Raw genomic sequence first — 14,709 nt, forward strand, 5'->3', positions numbered from 1 at the left:
TTTACTCACTCTAACTTTTTAAACTCTCGTTTTGTTTCTTCTATACCCCTAACCCATTCCCCAATCTACCTCGAGATTATAAAGCAAATCTCAGACATCCTTTTATTTTGATCGACTTTTTTTTTTCAATTTAAAGAAACAGGGTCTCACTATGTTGTCCAGGCTGGACATGAATTCCTGGGCTCAAGCAATCCTCCCACCTCGGCCTCCCGAGTAGCTGGTACTATAGATGTGCACAGCTTCATGGAACATATAAACGTAAGTGAGTTTGGAAGAAAAAACTGAAGAATCATGGGCCAAACGTGGTGGCTCACGCCTGTACTCCCAGCATTTTGGAAGGCCAAGGTGGGGGGATCACTTGAGGCTAGGAGTTCGACATTAGGTTGGCCAACATGGTGAAACCCCATCTCTACTAAAAATACAAAAATTAGCTGGGGATGGTGGCACACACCTAAAATCCTAGCTACTTGGGAAGCTGAGGCACAAGAATCACTTGAACTACGGAGGTGGAGACTACGGTGAGCCGAGATCATGCCACTGCACTCCAGCATGGGCGACAGTGAAGGCTGTCTCAAACAACATCAACAAAACCCAAAGAATTAAAACTGCTAGTTTTAATCACACAGAAATGACATTTTGCTAAGTCAAAAACAGTACAAGAACAATTTCATATGGTTTAACTTAATAGTCATAGATACAAAAAGGGTGTATCAATTACTATCGTATATGTTGAATTTCGGATTTCATATAACCATGAGATCTGGGAAAAATAAAGCAAACCTCATTAATATCTAGCCAGTAATTTTGTTTTGAAGAGTATAAAATCCACTGACTAAAAAGTCCATATTCAACAGCGAGATTAAGATACACAAGAAGTGGGGTGCAATGGCTCACACCCGTAATCCCAGCTCTTTGAAAGGCTGAGGGAGGAGGACTGCTTGAACCCAGGAGTTTGAGACCAGCCTGGGCAATATAGCAAGATCCCCATCTCTACAAAAAAACCCAAAATAATTAGCTGGGCATGGTAGCACGTCCACATAGTCTCAGCTACCGAGGAGGCTGAGGTGGGAGGATTGCTTGAGCCCAAGAGGTTGAGGCTGCAGTGAACTATGATCACACCACTCCACTCCAGCCTTGGCAACAGAGAGAAACCTTGTCTCAAAAAAAAAAAAAAAAAAAAGACGTGGAAATCAATTTTTTCTTTAAATTGCTTATTAAATAAAAATGCTATAATCAGTATTTTATTACTTTCTTTAAAAACTTTTAATTAAACAAGGGGTTTTATGATAAAAACATACTACTCGTTACATTTACTATAATAAAACTAAGGAGGAGGCCAGGTGCGGTGGCTCACGCCTGCAATTCCAGCACTTTGGGAGGCTGAGAGGGGCAGATCACCTGAAGTCAGGGGTTCAGGACCAGCCTGGCCAACATGGTGAAACCCCATCTCTACTAAAAATACAAAAATTAGCTGGGTGTGGTGGTGAGCGCTTGTTATCTCAGCTACTCGGGAGGCTGAGGCAGGAGAATCACTTGAACCCAGGAGGCAGAGGTTGCAGTGAGCCGAGATTGTGCCACAGCACTCCAACTTGGGCGACAGAGCAAGACTCTGTCTCAAAAAAAAAAAAAAAAAAAAAACCAGGAGGAGGTCTTATGTATTAAAAAGATTTTGGCTCATACAATCAAAATACTCTTACACAAATGTACTCTATGTCGCTACATATAAAAGTCATCACCTCTTCTTCTGGCTCATTTACTTCACTTTCATTTCCAGATTGTTCTTCCGTTTCAGCCCCACCTTCTTCTTCTTCTTCATCCTCTTCAAGATTTTCTCCTTCTGCCATAGAATCTTTTGAGTCTTTGTCATTTACTAGGCCTTGAAATGAGAAGGTGGAAATGGAAAAATACATTAAAAATAGACACAGGCTAGTTTTCTACACTATACCAATTCATGTAAAAGTATGCATTAAGAATTCAACAGCCATTTTCTCAGAACAAAGGTAAAAGAATTAAAAACTACGGTGAGAAACATTTAAAAAACTAAATGTGTAGGCCTACATTTCAACAAATAAACACAACTAACAAAAAGCGAGAAAAAATAAGTGTATGTGTGTGTATACTTTTCCCTCTTTTCTTACAGCTTTAAATACTTGGATAATCTTGTATATCTCAGTCTTGGACAAAGGTAGAAAACAGTAACAGATGAGGTACAGTCTCAGCCATATGTAAGATACAGCGTTGGCCACACTCTTTACCAAATGAGATTTAAAGAGTCTCCAAAAACTCAAAAGACATGAAAAAAATCGTGCCACTTTAATGGAGAAATCATATGTGGCTATCAATTTGAATGTATGCAAATTAAGACGGGGGAATGGGGCAAAACGCCATAAGCAGCTTTGTCACCATACAGACTAATTTTTTTTCTTCAATAACAGCATTCTCCTCCTAAGCCTAATGGAACTCACTGGCCTGAATTTGCTTTCACCTCCTGTGTCCATCCCACATTTCACTGCCCAGTCAATTCTTCCTCCTGTTGGAATTCCAATCCACCCTCTCTACTTTTGATATGCACACAATGTGGTCTCATCTGATCCCACTGATCTGCTACCCACTCCTCTCTCCTAAGCCCTCCCCTGAAGTTGCCTTAGACGTCTCCTGTCACAGAACACACTGCTTTGAGATCTTGCTTGCCCAATATCCTTCTCAATAGAGAATACCCTTCAATATGCACTTTCAAATCCCATCCACTCTTCAAGGTCAGTTTCAGTTTTACTTCCTGCATGAAGTGTCAATGAGTACTTCAATCTGTTACTTTTTCTCCTATTTGCTCCTAAAGCATGTGGAGAACTTACAGCATCTTACATTTGATGATATAGCATGTTGTTATTTTTTCCTAACGATCTCATAAATATTACATCAGATTATAAGACCCCTGAGGACAAAGAACTTGTCTTAAATGTTCAAAACTTAAGACAGCCCATATATTAATAAATACACAGTAGGTGTTAAATAAATACCTGTTCATGCATAGAATCTTAGAGGATTCAAGCAGGAAGAAACTTTAGCGATGATGTGATTTAACCCTCTCATTTCATGAATACTGCTTTGAACACTTCCAAACCAGAATTAAATAACATTGCCAATTACCATTTTAGTTTTGTTCTTAAATTAAAATAAAAATCTGAGCCAGTAATCCTATCTATCCTGAGAAAATCACAGGTACACTAAAAATATTACTTACAGTGGTATAAAACTAGAATCAACCTAAGAGTGAAACAGCTGTATTAAGTAAATTATGGCACATAGATACAAATGAATACAGCCAATTACAAAACAAAAAATAAAGCTTTAAGAGAATATGTGTAATGTCAAGAAAAAATTTCATAATGTATTAAGTAGAACCAATTGGTTAGAAAATCACAAACACAAAAAAAATTTAAAAAGAGTAGAAAAATATGTATTAAAATATTAACACATTATCTTTCTGTATGGAATATTGGTATTGTTTTCTTGGTTTTTTAAAAATTACTGTCATGAACACATTACTTTTAATACTATTAAAAGTTATTTTTAAAATATGATAAAATGGTTTTAGTGTTTTCCAATTAACTATTATGTTAATATTGGGATACTATAAAACTAACATGAGACAACGAATTTTCAGGTGTCTGAAAACAAAAAAACTACCAAAGGCACAACACTGTATTATCTTTTGGTTTCTCAGTAGGAAACGGATTTAATATCGATTTTTCTGCATGCGTCTTCTTCCTCAACCAGGAAGCAAATGGAGACTTGGGGGTGCACTGATTGCGGCCGCTACCATCTTTAGAGTTTCATTCACAAACAGCGATCTATTTTTACCTCCATATTCTAAACAAGGACAAAGTCCTCACAAGAAGCCTGCAGTCCTTTAATTTAGCCTTTTGATCTACAAAGGACACAGCACAACTGTTCTCTTTTCTGTCACTAAACTAGGTGTCACACTAATATTTACTCATGTCCACTATACAGAGAATACCATTCATGCAGGTTTTTGGGAAACAAGGCTAAGACTTAACAATTTTCCAAGGATCCAAAGCAAGTGAAATAAGTTCATAAATACTCTGCTCAATATGAGATCATGTATTCAATTAGAAATTTCAAAAGGAAAAGAAAGTAGGTAACTTGGAAAAAGGTTCAAAGAACAAAAAGAATCATATATGCCTTTACGGGTTAAGTTGTAGGAAAAGTTAATACTTGCACAATCAGTAGCAGCACTTGTAAAACCTTTACCATGAAAAGTGGTTCTTCAGATATGCGATGTCGTAAATTTATATAATTTGCATAACTGGTGAAAGTAAAGATCCCTTAATGACAGACATGAATGTACCAAGTTCTAGTGGGAAATCAAATACTAGCTTAATAGTCTGAAAATGGGTCACTTTTTATTTATTTATTTTATTTTTTTGAGATGGAGTTTCGCTCTTGTTACCCAGGCTGTAGTGCAATGGCGTGATCTTGGCTCACTCCAACCTCCGTCTCCCGGGTTCAAGCGATTCTCCTGCCTCAGCCTCCTGAGTAGCTGGGATTACAGGCGTGCGCCAACATTCCTGGATAATTTTTGTATTTTTAGTAGAGATGGGGTTTTGCCATGTTGGCCAGGCTGGTCTCAAACTCCTGACCTCAGGTGATCTGCCTGCCTCGGCCTCCCAAAGTGCTGGGATTACAAGTGTGAACCACCACACCTGGCCAAAACGTGTCACTTTAAAATGACTACAATAAAACATGCTAAGAACTATCAGCATATAAACCAGATTGGTATGGCTATACCTTGTACTGGTTATTTCTAAAGACATATAGGTTCCTGCAGCTCTGGTGGAAGCTGTTCAAGAGTTAACTCTTCTCCCCAAAACAACCTCAGGATACTAAAGTATATAGAGAACCTTCTAATTATCTCTAGATTTTCTCTAGTCCTTAGAGACAGAAGCAACTCTGCCAGTGGGTAAGCTCTGAAATCCTGTAGGGTAGAGTTCCAAACTTCTGACAGGTACTCCCTTCTACAGTTTCTTTGCTTGCACTTTCTAGGAAATAATGCCTGTTGAAAATATATACGCAAAAATAAGAAATGCTTTAATAAAAAATAGATTTTATATTAGCAACCAAAAATTCTAAAAGTAAGAGAGGTAGACAGGATTGTGGGTTTTTTTTCCCCCATCACTGTCACTTGCTTCAAGTCCTGTCCTGCAAGTCCTGCGTAACTGCTGTCCTCCGGTTTGAAATTACTTAGTGAAATCAAGCACACCACACAGGCATTACCTAACACTACTACGTAACACTCAACACCGAAAACAGAAAAGATACAATGTAAACTCTGACTGGTAACATTATAAAGCAAATTCCAGAAATAATCTGCCAAATATCACCTTCATTTTCTGTCTGCAATCAATTGCTTACCTAGTTTTATTAAGAATTCTCGTTCCAAGTCTTGTACCTGCCTGATGGATTCTTCCAGAGAATTACAGAGTTTGATCTTTGGTCTTAGCAGTTCTAGTGTATCACTGATCATGTAATCTATATCAATAGGAAATGGATGGTCTTTTGTCCAAACCTCCAAACTTTTCTTCCACCAAACATAACGCTGATAACAAATGAAAAATAAATTTAGCTATAAGAAATTAATAACAAAATATTTTAAAATAATAAACTATATTGTGCTGTTTCCCAGTTATAACTACTAAGCTAAAAGGTTATAAAAGACACTTACCATTTCTATTAATGGTCAACAGCAATGATCCTATTCCAATCATTTCCCTCTGTCTATACAGGTCTTGAGCTATTTGGTGAATTTATTAAATATCTTTTTTTTTTTTTTTTTTTTTTTTGAGATGGAGTCTCGCTCTGTCACCCAGTCTGGAGTGCAGTGGCGCCATCTCAGCTCACTGCAAGCTCCGCCTCCCAGGTTCACGCCATTCTCCTGCCTCAGCCTCCCGAGCAGCTGGGACTACAGGTGCATGCCACCACGCCCGGCTACTTTTTAATATTTTTAGTGGAGACGGGGTTTCACCGTGTTAGCCAGGATGTTCTCAATCTCCTGACCTCGTGATCTGCCCGCCTTGGCCTCCCAAAGTGCTGGGATTACAGGCGTGAGCCACTGCGCCCGGCCCTAAATATCTTTTTATTATAACTGTCACAGTTTTTTTAAGGCAAGGAAATATTATAAATAAAATACCAAATAAATTTTTAGGTACTCCAAAACAAGGCACTGATTTCCTATATTTAATTTTACAAATTTAACTAAATTCAAAGCCATCGTTGTGATAAATGTTCATTATTTTCTTTGTGCTACTTGCTTTGATTTTTGAAGAGTTAAAGTACCTGAAAATAAGGTTTTTGAAATATATAAAAATCACTAATCATCAACAAGCATTTATTGAATATCTACTGTGTATATGGCATGGTGTGGATATTTTCCCTCTCTACTCCAAGCCTGGTTCCCACATTCTATTTTATACTTGTTTTAATTCCTAAATTTACATTAACTGAAAGCACAACCCAAGAATTTACTAGTATATGAACAGGTATTCCTCTGGGAGTTTTACTCTTCCTCTCCAGTTTGTTCCAGGTCCTTGCTACTCCAAGTGTGGACCTCATCTGGGAGCTTCTTAGAAATGTAGAATCTCAGGCCTCCCCCTAGGTCAACTGAATCAGAATCTGCATCTTTACAATGTCCCCAGGGGACATGGATGCACAGGAAAGTTTAAAAGCACTGCTCCAGGGGATCCTTTCTTCCTGACCTTCTAATACTAAACTGTACACTCCATGTTCTGGGTGGAACACACAGACCTCATCACCCAGGCCTCACTCACTTCTGACTCCAATTCCTAGGTATGGCTCTGTTACACATTTTTGTCTGTTAATCAGTTTGGAAAATATTTTTGTCTCTTTTGGCTCCTGAATATTTCTGAGTGTTTCTTTTCTCTCAGCCTAAGATGTCAGAGTGAATCCAAAGAAGGATTCTCTTCTGAGAGAGATTCTACTTTGGATGCTGTTATAGCTGCCATTTTGCAGCAAAACTCTGGCTTTTAATACAGTATCCAACTTAAGATGGTCCTTACATACAACAGGGACTGCAACCCTCAAATCTGCAAGTCCTTTTCCCCACTTTTTGCTCATCAATTCAGAAAGTAAGGGAGTAATAAGTTTCCCTCTACTGCAAAAGAATAGCGGTAGGAGCAAGCTAACAGACCGCAATTCCCCAAGAATATTTACCCCCAACTTAACACACGCCACCATGTGGATGTATTTTTGATACTTCAAGTTACATTAAACTTATTTTCTTCATAATGGGTAAATGAAAATACTAACAATTGTGATTATATAGAATCGAATGGTACTATCACCACTTAGTAAAACTTAAAGCACTTGATAGTGAGTTGTTCACCCTAATTGGCACTTAGAAAATTGTATTTTATGGGAAATAGTAATTGGGCTCCAACTAATCAACCTATAAGTTAACTTCTGAAATACAAACTTTGTAGAGGTTGTAGTACTGTCCCTGTATTTGTATATGAATTTAATTTATATTGCGCTTGGTCTAAATCACAAGTTTATATAATAACCCAACATTAAGATATGGAAAACACAACCCAAGAATTTACGAATAAATGAACAAATATTCTTACTGTATTAAAAATAACACATTTTCCTCAAAAATGATAGGTTTTCTTTTTTTAAAAAAAAATTAGGCTGGGCACAGTGACTCACGCCTGTTAATCCCAGAACGTTGGGAGGCCGAGGTGGGCAGATCACCTGAGGTCAGGAGTTCAAGACCAGCCTAACCAATATGGTGAAACCCCCTCTCTACCAAAAATACAAAAATTAGCCGGGTGTGGTGGAGTACACCTGTAATCCCAGGTACTCTGGAGGCTGAGGCAGGAGAATTGCTTGAACCTGAGAGGTGGAGGCTGCAGTGAGCTGAGATTGCACCACTGCACTCCAGCCTGGGTGACACAGCAAGACTTACTCTCAAAAAAAAAAAAAAAACATATATATATACACATATATATATCTTTTAGAAACAAGAATTTGGGCTGGGCGCAATGGTTCATGCCTGTAATCCTAACACTTTGGGAGGCTGACACGGGAGGTTTACTTGAGGCTAGGAGTGCAAGACCAACCTGGCCAACATAGCAAGACCCCATTTCTATTTTTTAAAAAAAAAGAAAGAAACAAGAATTTGAGATGTAAACCAGAATATACATGAGTGAGAAGAGAACATTAACAAATGTATTACAAATCACAAGTAATTTAATCAATAAATTACTGTATTAAATATCACGGTCCATAAATTACTGAACCAAATTTATAAACTGTATGAAAACAACTCCCAAAATTAATGACCAATCATTATCAATCATAAAAGTTATATGCAATGAGAATGTTCATATAATAGAATCCATCATACATCTTTAAATTTCCAAAAGCATTCTTATATGAAGAATATAATCTAATTATGAACATATATATAATATATGAATACCATAACGTTTCTTCTCTCATAGTATTCTTTTAAAACACATGCAATATGTTAAATGATGCCAAACTGAATATTTCAGCTTATATACCTGAAAATATACAAGGAAACAATCAAGTTTTCGTTTACTGGAACCTCTGTCAAAGTACTGGCCACATGTGTCCAGAATAGTGCATACGAGTCTAATTCTGAAAAGATGCTCAGGTGGGTCCAGGGAACTTGGAGAGCCATCAGGATTAACACCAAATGAGGTAAAAGAATACAGAGTTCTGAAAATAACAGCTGATTCCACCATTCGGTAATTGTAAAGTTCTCCTAAGAACTTGGCACTGCTGATGCGCCTCTGATTAAATTTAGGTTGATTAACCTAAAAGGCAACAAAAACACAGATTTTCATTAAAGAGGAGTAGTGTATATGAAAACAGGTTAAACTTGTCTCTGTAACTTGAAAATATCTATTACTGAAAGAACACTGAACAGAGAAATGACAGATCTTTTCTAATAAACTGGTTACTTCTAGGTGTCCTTTTCTCTCTCTAGGAAATGGCTATCTTTAAAGTGTTTTCATAAAAAGAACATGTTAGGTATTAAATTTAGCTATCATTACATGAATTGTTTCTAAAACAGTTAAAATGTAATTCTACCCTTAACCTATTTTCTCTGCCATCAGTGAATTAAGGAAACAATAAATCTGGGTTTTACAGTAAGAGGAAACTGTTAGGCCGGGCGCAGTAGCTCATGCCTGTAATCCCAGCACTTTGGGAGGCCAAGACAGGTGATCACCTACGGTCAGGAGTTCGAGACCAGCCTGGCCGACATGGCAAAACCCCGTCTCTACTAAAAATACAAAAAAATTAGCTAGGCCTGGTGGCATGCACCTGTAGTAGTCCCAGCTACTCGGGAAGTTGAGACAGGAGAATTGCTTGAACCCAGGAGGCAGAGGTTGCAGCGAGCGGAGATCGTGCCAGTGCACTCCAGCCTGGGTGACAGAGCGAGACTCAGTCTCAAAAAAAAAAAAAAGAGGAAAGTGTTTACAGGAAATTCTTATAAAATGATTATCAGCTTTTTCTAACTAATAAATTTATAGATTCCTATAACTTGAGTCTCAATAGTAACCTAGAAATAATAAATTCTCCACGAATTCCAGTTGTGTGACATTAAAGGAAGTCTTGTTTACCTCCATTCCTAATCGAATATCTTCTAACACTCCATCCACAACGTGGATCCCAACATCCTCTTGGTAGAGCACTAGTCCTGCTAAGAGGTTGGCTACACAATGAATACTATTATATTTCACATTCCAGATGTTTATCATACAACAAATAACATAGTCTTTCACTTCTTGGTCCTGCCAGGGCAGCTTTCGCATCTGTCTCAAAACCTAAAGAGAATTTTGTTCAAATTATTAAGATAAGTACACAGTAGTCTGACCAAATAATACAGAAATTTTGCTATGATTGTGCAGAGAACTTTTGAAATAGAAAATACATTAGAAATCCTCTATCGGCCTCTTCAGAAATAGAAAAAATGAGACTTTCTAATTACGATAAAATGTATTATCATCTTTCCTAAATCCTTCCATAGTGCTCTCAAATTTTCTAGAGTTTTCAGGTCTTCAATCTAGGTGACTGTTCTCAGGTCATTAAAATAAATATCCAATCAGGAGTTTGGAGTAGGTTTTTTTTTTTTCCCCCCAGACACAGTCTCACTCTGTCACCCAGGCTGGAGTGCAGTAGCGCAATCTTGACTCACTGCAACCTCCTCCTCCATGGCTCAAGCAATCCTCCCACCTCAGTCCCCCAAATAGACTGGACTACAGGCATGCAATAGCATGCCTGGCTAATTTTTGTATTTTTTGTAGAGGCGAGATCTTCCTATGTTGCCCAGGCTGGCCTCCAACGCCGACGTCAAGTAATCCCTGTGCCTTGGCCTCCCAAAGTGCTGGGATTACAGGCATGAGCCACCATGCCCAGCATGGAGTAGGTCTTTAAAAACAAAAATGGGCCAGGTGCAGTGGCTCATGCTTGTAATCCCAGCACTTTGTGAGGCCAAGGTGGGTGGATAATCTGAGGTCAGGAGTTCGAGACTAGCCTGGCCAACATGGCAAAACCCCATCTCTACTGAAAATACAAAAATTAGCCAAGCACAGTGGTGGGCAACTGCAATCCCAGCTACTAGGGTTGCTGAGGCAAGAGAATCACTTGAACCCGGGAGGCAGAGGTTGCCGTGAGCCGAGACTCCACCACTGCACTCCAGCCTGGGTGACAGAGCGAGACTCCATCTCAAACAAAAACAAAAACAAAAACCCAAGGTTTATGAAAAATAACATGCTCTCTTTGGTGCATAATTTGACATAAATAATCTCACTTTCTTTCTTTCTTTCTTTCTTTCTTTCTTGAGATGGAGTCTCGCTCTGTCATCCAGGCTGGAGTGCAGTGGCATGATCTCAGCTCACTACAACCCTCCGCCTCCAGGGTTCAAGCAATTCTCATACCTCAGCCTCCCGAGCAGCTGGGATTACAGGCATGCGCCAACACACTCGGCTAATTTTTGTATTTTTGGTAGGAATGAGGGTTTCGCCATGTTGGCCAGGCTAGTCTCGAATTCCCGGCCTCAAGTGATCTGCCCACCTCGGCCTCCCAAAGTGTTGGCTCATAGGCATGAGCCACTATGCCAGCTAATAATCTCACTTAAAAAATAAAATCATTAATTTCCAACAAATAAATAAACAAACCCAAAGTCAACTGGCTAAAAGATCCCTTAAGGTGGAGGACACTGTATCAAGACTGAGGCTGTACGACAACCTCAATTTCCTCATGTGTAAAACGGGGGATAACAAAAAAAGTACTTACTTCCTAGTTTATGGTAAAGACTAGACAAGTTAAAAATATGTGAAGTACATAGGAAAGTGTCTGGCACATTATAAAAATGTTAGTGGCCAGGTGCAGTGGCTCACACCTGTAATCCCAACACTTTGGGAGGCTGAGGCAGGAGGAGGATTGCTTGAGCCCAGGAGTTCGAGACCAGCCTGTGGAACATAGCAAGACCCCATCTCTATTACATTAAAATTTTTTAAAAAGTTAGCAATTACTATTTCAAAGCCTCTACTATAGCAAGATGATCAGCAGAGCTCTAAACCATAATCAAAGTCTTTCCATTTTTCTCCTTATATAAAATGGATACTATTAGCCAATTGCAAAGTAAGCCTTTCATCTCTACTCTCTATTATCATCCACAATTCATCTTTCAAACACTAAACATGATTCTGACATTTCCAACGAAGCTGGTATGAGAACTCGTTTAGCCATTCTATACTTTTCAAACTTTTAGCCAATTCCAAAACTATTTGAAACAACTACTGCCTCTGACTGAGGAAGCTGGTTTCAATTTTCAAACCTGCAACATCATTCCTTATCACCTTCCATCCTAAAAGGAAAAAAATTCTACCCTGTATTATATGTCAAGTGTAGAGTTCACCAAGAAATGTTTTGTTCAACATATCTTACTTAAAAGCAAAGTTTCTAACATGGTAACTACAATTATTAAGATAATAGGTCAGTGATTCTTTACCTTCACTGGAAATTAACCCCTGTTGAGAATCTAAAGAAAGCTGCAGACCCTGTTTCCAGAAAAATACAAATAGCCAGAGACGTTCAAAATTACGAGATTTCAGAGGGATCATGGGCCTCTTAGAACGTCTACTAAAGGTTAGGATCCTGTGTACTGATGCAAAATAATATTTAAGTACAAATTTATTATGGAATACCAGAGAGAAAGTAATAATTTCAAATATATACATAAAATCAAAATTTACTAGAGTTACTATTTCAATTAAAACAAAAATTATCATAAAAGGAAAACAAAACCTATGTCCCAAATATTATATATCATCATAAGAATTCCTTCTTAGGGTGACTTACACAGAGCTGATTATAAAGGAACTTGAGCTCTACCCCCACTTCTCCTAGACTCTACATAAGCTTAGCACTACCACAAATCTCATGTTAACTATTAACTGCATGATTTCATAAGATTTACCTTCTCGGTGGTAACCTTAGAGAGATCCTTGTACAAAAGTTTCCGGACATATTCCTGGAGAGGAGGACGTTTCTTTTTCACGGTTTTTTCAGCTGGAGGTGGGTTGCAGTAGTAATATGCATTCTCTACCATTGTGACGTATCTCGCATCAAGATGCATTGCTTGCTTCTTTCTCATCATTTGCTCCTGAAATAAAAAGTCCAAATTAATCAAAACACTTTCCTTCTAAGATTCCTTTACTCCTAACTAAACTTCTATTCTCAGTGATTTGCTATTTCAAAGTAATGGGTTAGAAAGGCAAAGAAAGGACTGGGCACTGTGGCTCACACCTATAATCCCAGCACTTTGGGAGACTGAGATTGCAGGATCACTTGAATCCAGGAGTTCAAGACCAGCTTGGGCAACATTATGAAACCCCATCTCTACAAAAGATACAAAAATTAGCCAGGTGTGGTGGCGCACACCTGTAGTCCCAGCTACTTGGGAGGTTGAGGTGGGTGGACAGCTTGAGCCCAGGAGGTGGAGGCTGCAGTAAGCCATGATTGGCACTGCACTCCAGCCTGGGCAACAGCAAGACCCTGTCTCTTAAAAAAACAAAACAAAAACACACAGAGAGGTGGGGGTGGCGAGACAAAAACAATCAACGGGCATATCAAAGAGCATGTAAGCATACTAACTGTTATACTACTTATCATTTTTAGAACATACTAGCCCATGCCTACTTAGCCTTACGTTTCATCCAATAAAATACTAGAGAACTTTACTACCAAGGTAACTTCTTTCATAACTTTGTGTCTAGGGTTGCTCAGTATCAGCTCAGAAGAGGTAACTAACAAATACAGATCTAGTCACTCACCGTCTACTTCATGGTTTCTCAGCCTCAGCACTACTGACATTTCGAATTGGATAATTTGTTGTGGGGGATTATTCTGTGCCTTGTGGAATGTTTTACAGCCACTCTGGCCTCTACCCACTAGATGCCAGTGGAGAACCACTGACAAGTTGAAGATCTTTAAACAGCACTCCTAATTCTTAAAACAGCATCATACCAAGCATTAAGATTACTGAATAATTAAGTCATTTTAAAAACATCTGCTGGGTGCAGGGGCTCAAGCCTATAATCCTAGCAACTCGGGAAGCTGAGGTGAGAGAGTCCCTTGAGATCAGGAGTTTGAGACTAGCCTGGGCAACAAAGTGAGACCCCATCTCTACATTAAAATAAAATAAAGTAAAATAAAATAAAATAAAATAAAATAAATAGCTGGACACAGTGGTAGGTACCTGTAGTCCCAGCTACTCGGGAAGCTGAAGCAGGAGGATCACGTGAGCCCAGAAGCTCGAGGCTACAGTAAGCTATGATCATGTCACTGCACTCCAGCCTGGGTGATGGAGTGAGACCCCACCTCTAAAATAAAAAGTAACAGAATAAAAGAAAAATAAAGTAAAAAATTACCCAGGCACGGTAGTGTGCACTGTCATCCCAGCTACTCAGGAAGCTGAGGTGAAAGGACTGCTTGAGGACTGCCTGAACCCAGGAGTTCAAGGCCGCAGTGAGCTACGATCATGCCACTGCACTCCAGCCTGGAAGACAAGCTTAAGACCTTATCTCTTAATTAAAAAAAAAAAATAAGAAAGAAAGAAAGAAAGGAAAGTAGCCAGGTGCACTGGCTCATGCCTGTAATCCCAACACTTTGGGAGGCCAAGACAAGAGGATCACTTGAGGCCGGGAGTTCGAGAGCAGTCCTAGCAATGTAGTGAGACCCTGTCTCTATAAAATAAAAAAATTAGCCAGGCATAGTGGTGTGCATCCATAGTCCCGGCTATTCGGGAGGCTGACGTGGAAGGATCACTTGAGCCCAGGAGTTGGAGGTTGCAGTGAGCTATAATCACACCACTGCACTCCAGCCTGGGCAACAGCGGGAGACCCTGTCTCAAAAAAAAAAAAAAAAAATTACTTGGTACTTATTAGTGTTATGCACTATGGCAGGTGCGGGAAACTCATCAGTGAACAGGACAGACATGATTCCTACTTACAAGAAACTTAACAGTCTGGTGTCAGAAGACAGAATAAAATCAACAAATAAATCAACTACTATTCTTTTCAATAATAATTGCAACAGTAGTATGAACAATAAGTACTGAGATCCGAAACAACAGAG

The 14,709-nt window shown here is 38.9% G+C and overlaps 1 protein-coding gene across 3 annotated transcripts in view; it reads right to left on the reverse strand.

Annotated features, from left to right (window-relative positions):
- Positions 1 to 14,709, reverse strand: part of UPF2 (UPF2 regulator of nonsense mediated mRNA decay) — a 123,191-nt gene that overhangs the window by 26,551 nt on the left and 81,931 nt on the right. For all 3 annotated transcript variants that reach the window (XM_034929942.2, XM_034929943.2, XM_008953147.4), the window contains exons 12-16: positions 12,551 to 12,736; positions 9,690 to 9,893; positions 8,604 to 8,879; positions 5,434 to 5,617; positions 1,737 to 1,876 (exon numbers count right to left, since the gene is read on the reverse strand). In XM_034929942.2, coding sequence (XP_034785833.1) covers positions 1,737 to 1,876; positions 5,434 to 5,617; positions 8,604 to 8,879; positions 9,690 to 9,893; positions 12,551 to 12,736 — 990 coding nt within the window. The remainder of the gene's footprint in view (positions 1 to 1,736; positions 1,877 to 5,433; positions 5,618 to 8,603; positions 8,880 to 9,689; positions 9,894 to 12,550; positions 12,737 to 14,709) is intronic.

Source organism: Pan paniscus, chromosome 8, assembly GCF_029289425.2.
Source record: "Pan paniscus chromosome 8, NHGRI_mPanPan1-v2.0_pri, whole genome shotgun sequence".
NCBI classification, from domain to species: Eukaryota; Metazoa; Chordata; class Mammalia; order Primates; family Hominidae; genus Pan; species Pan paniscus.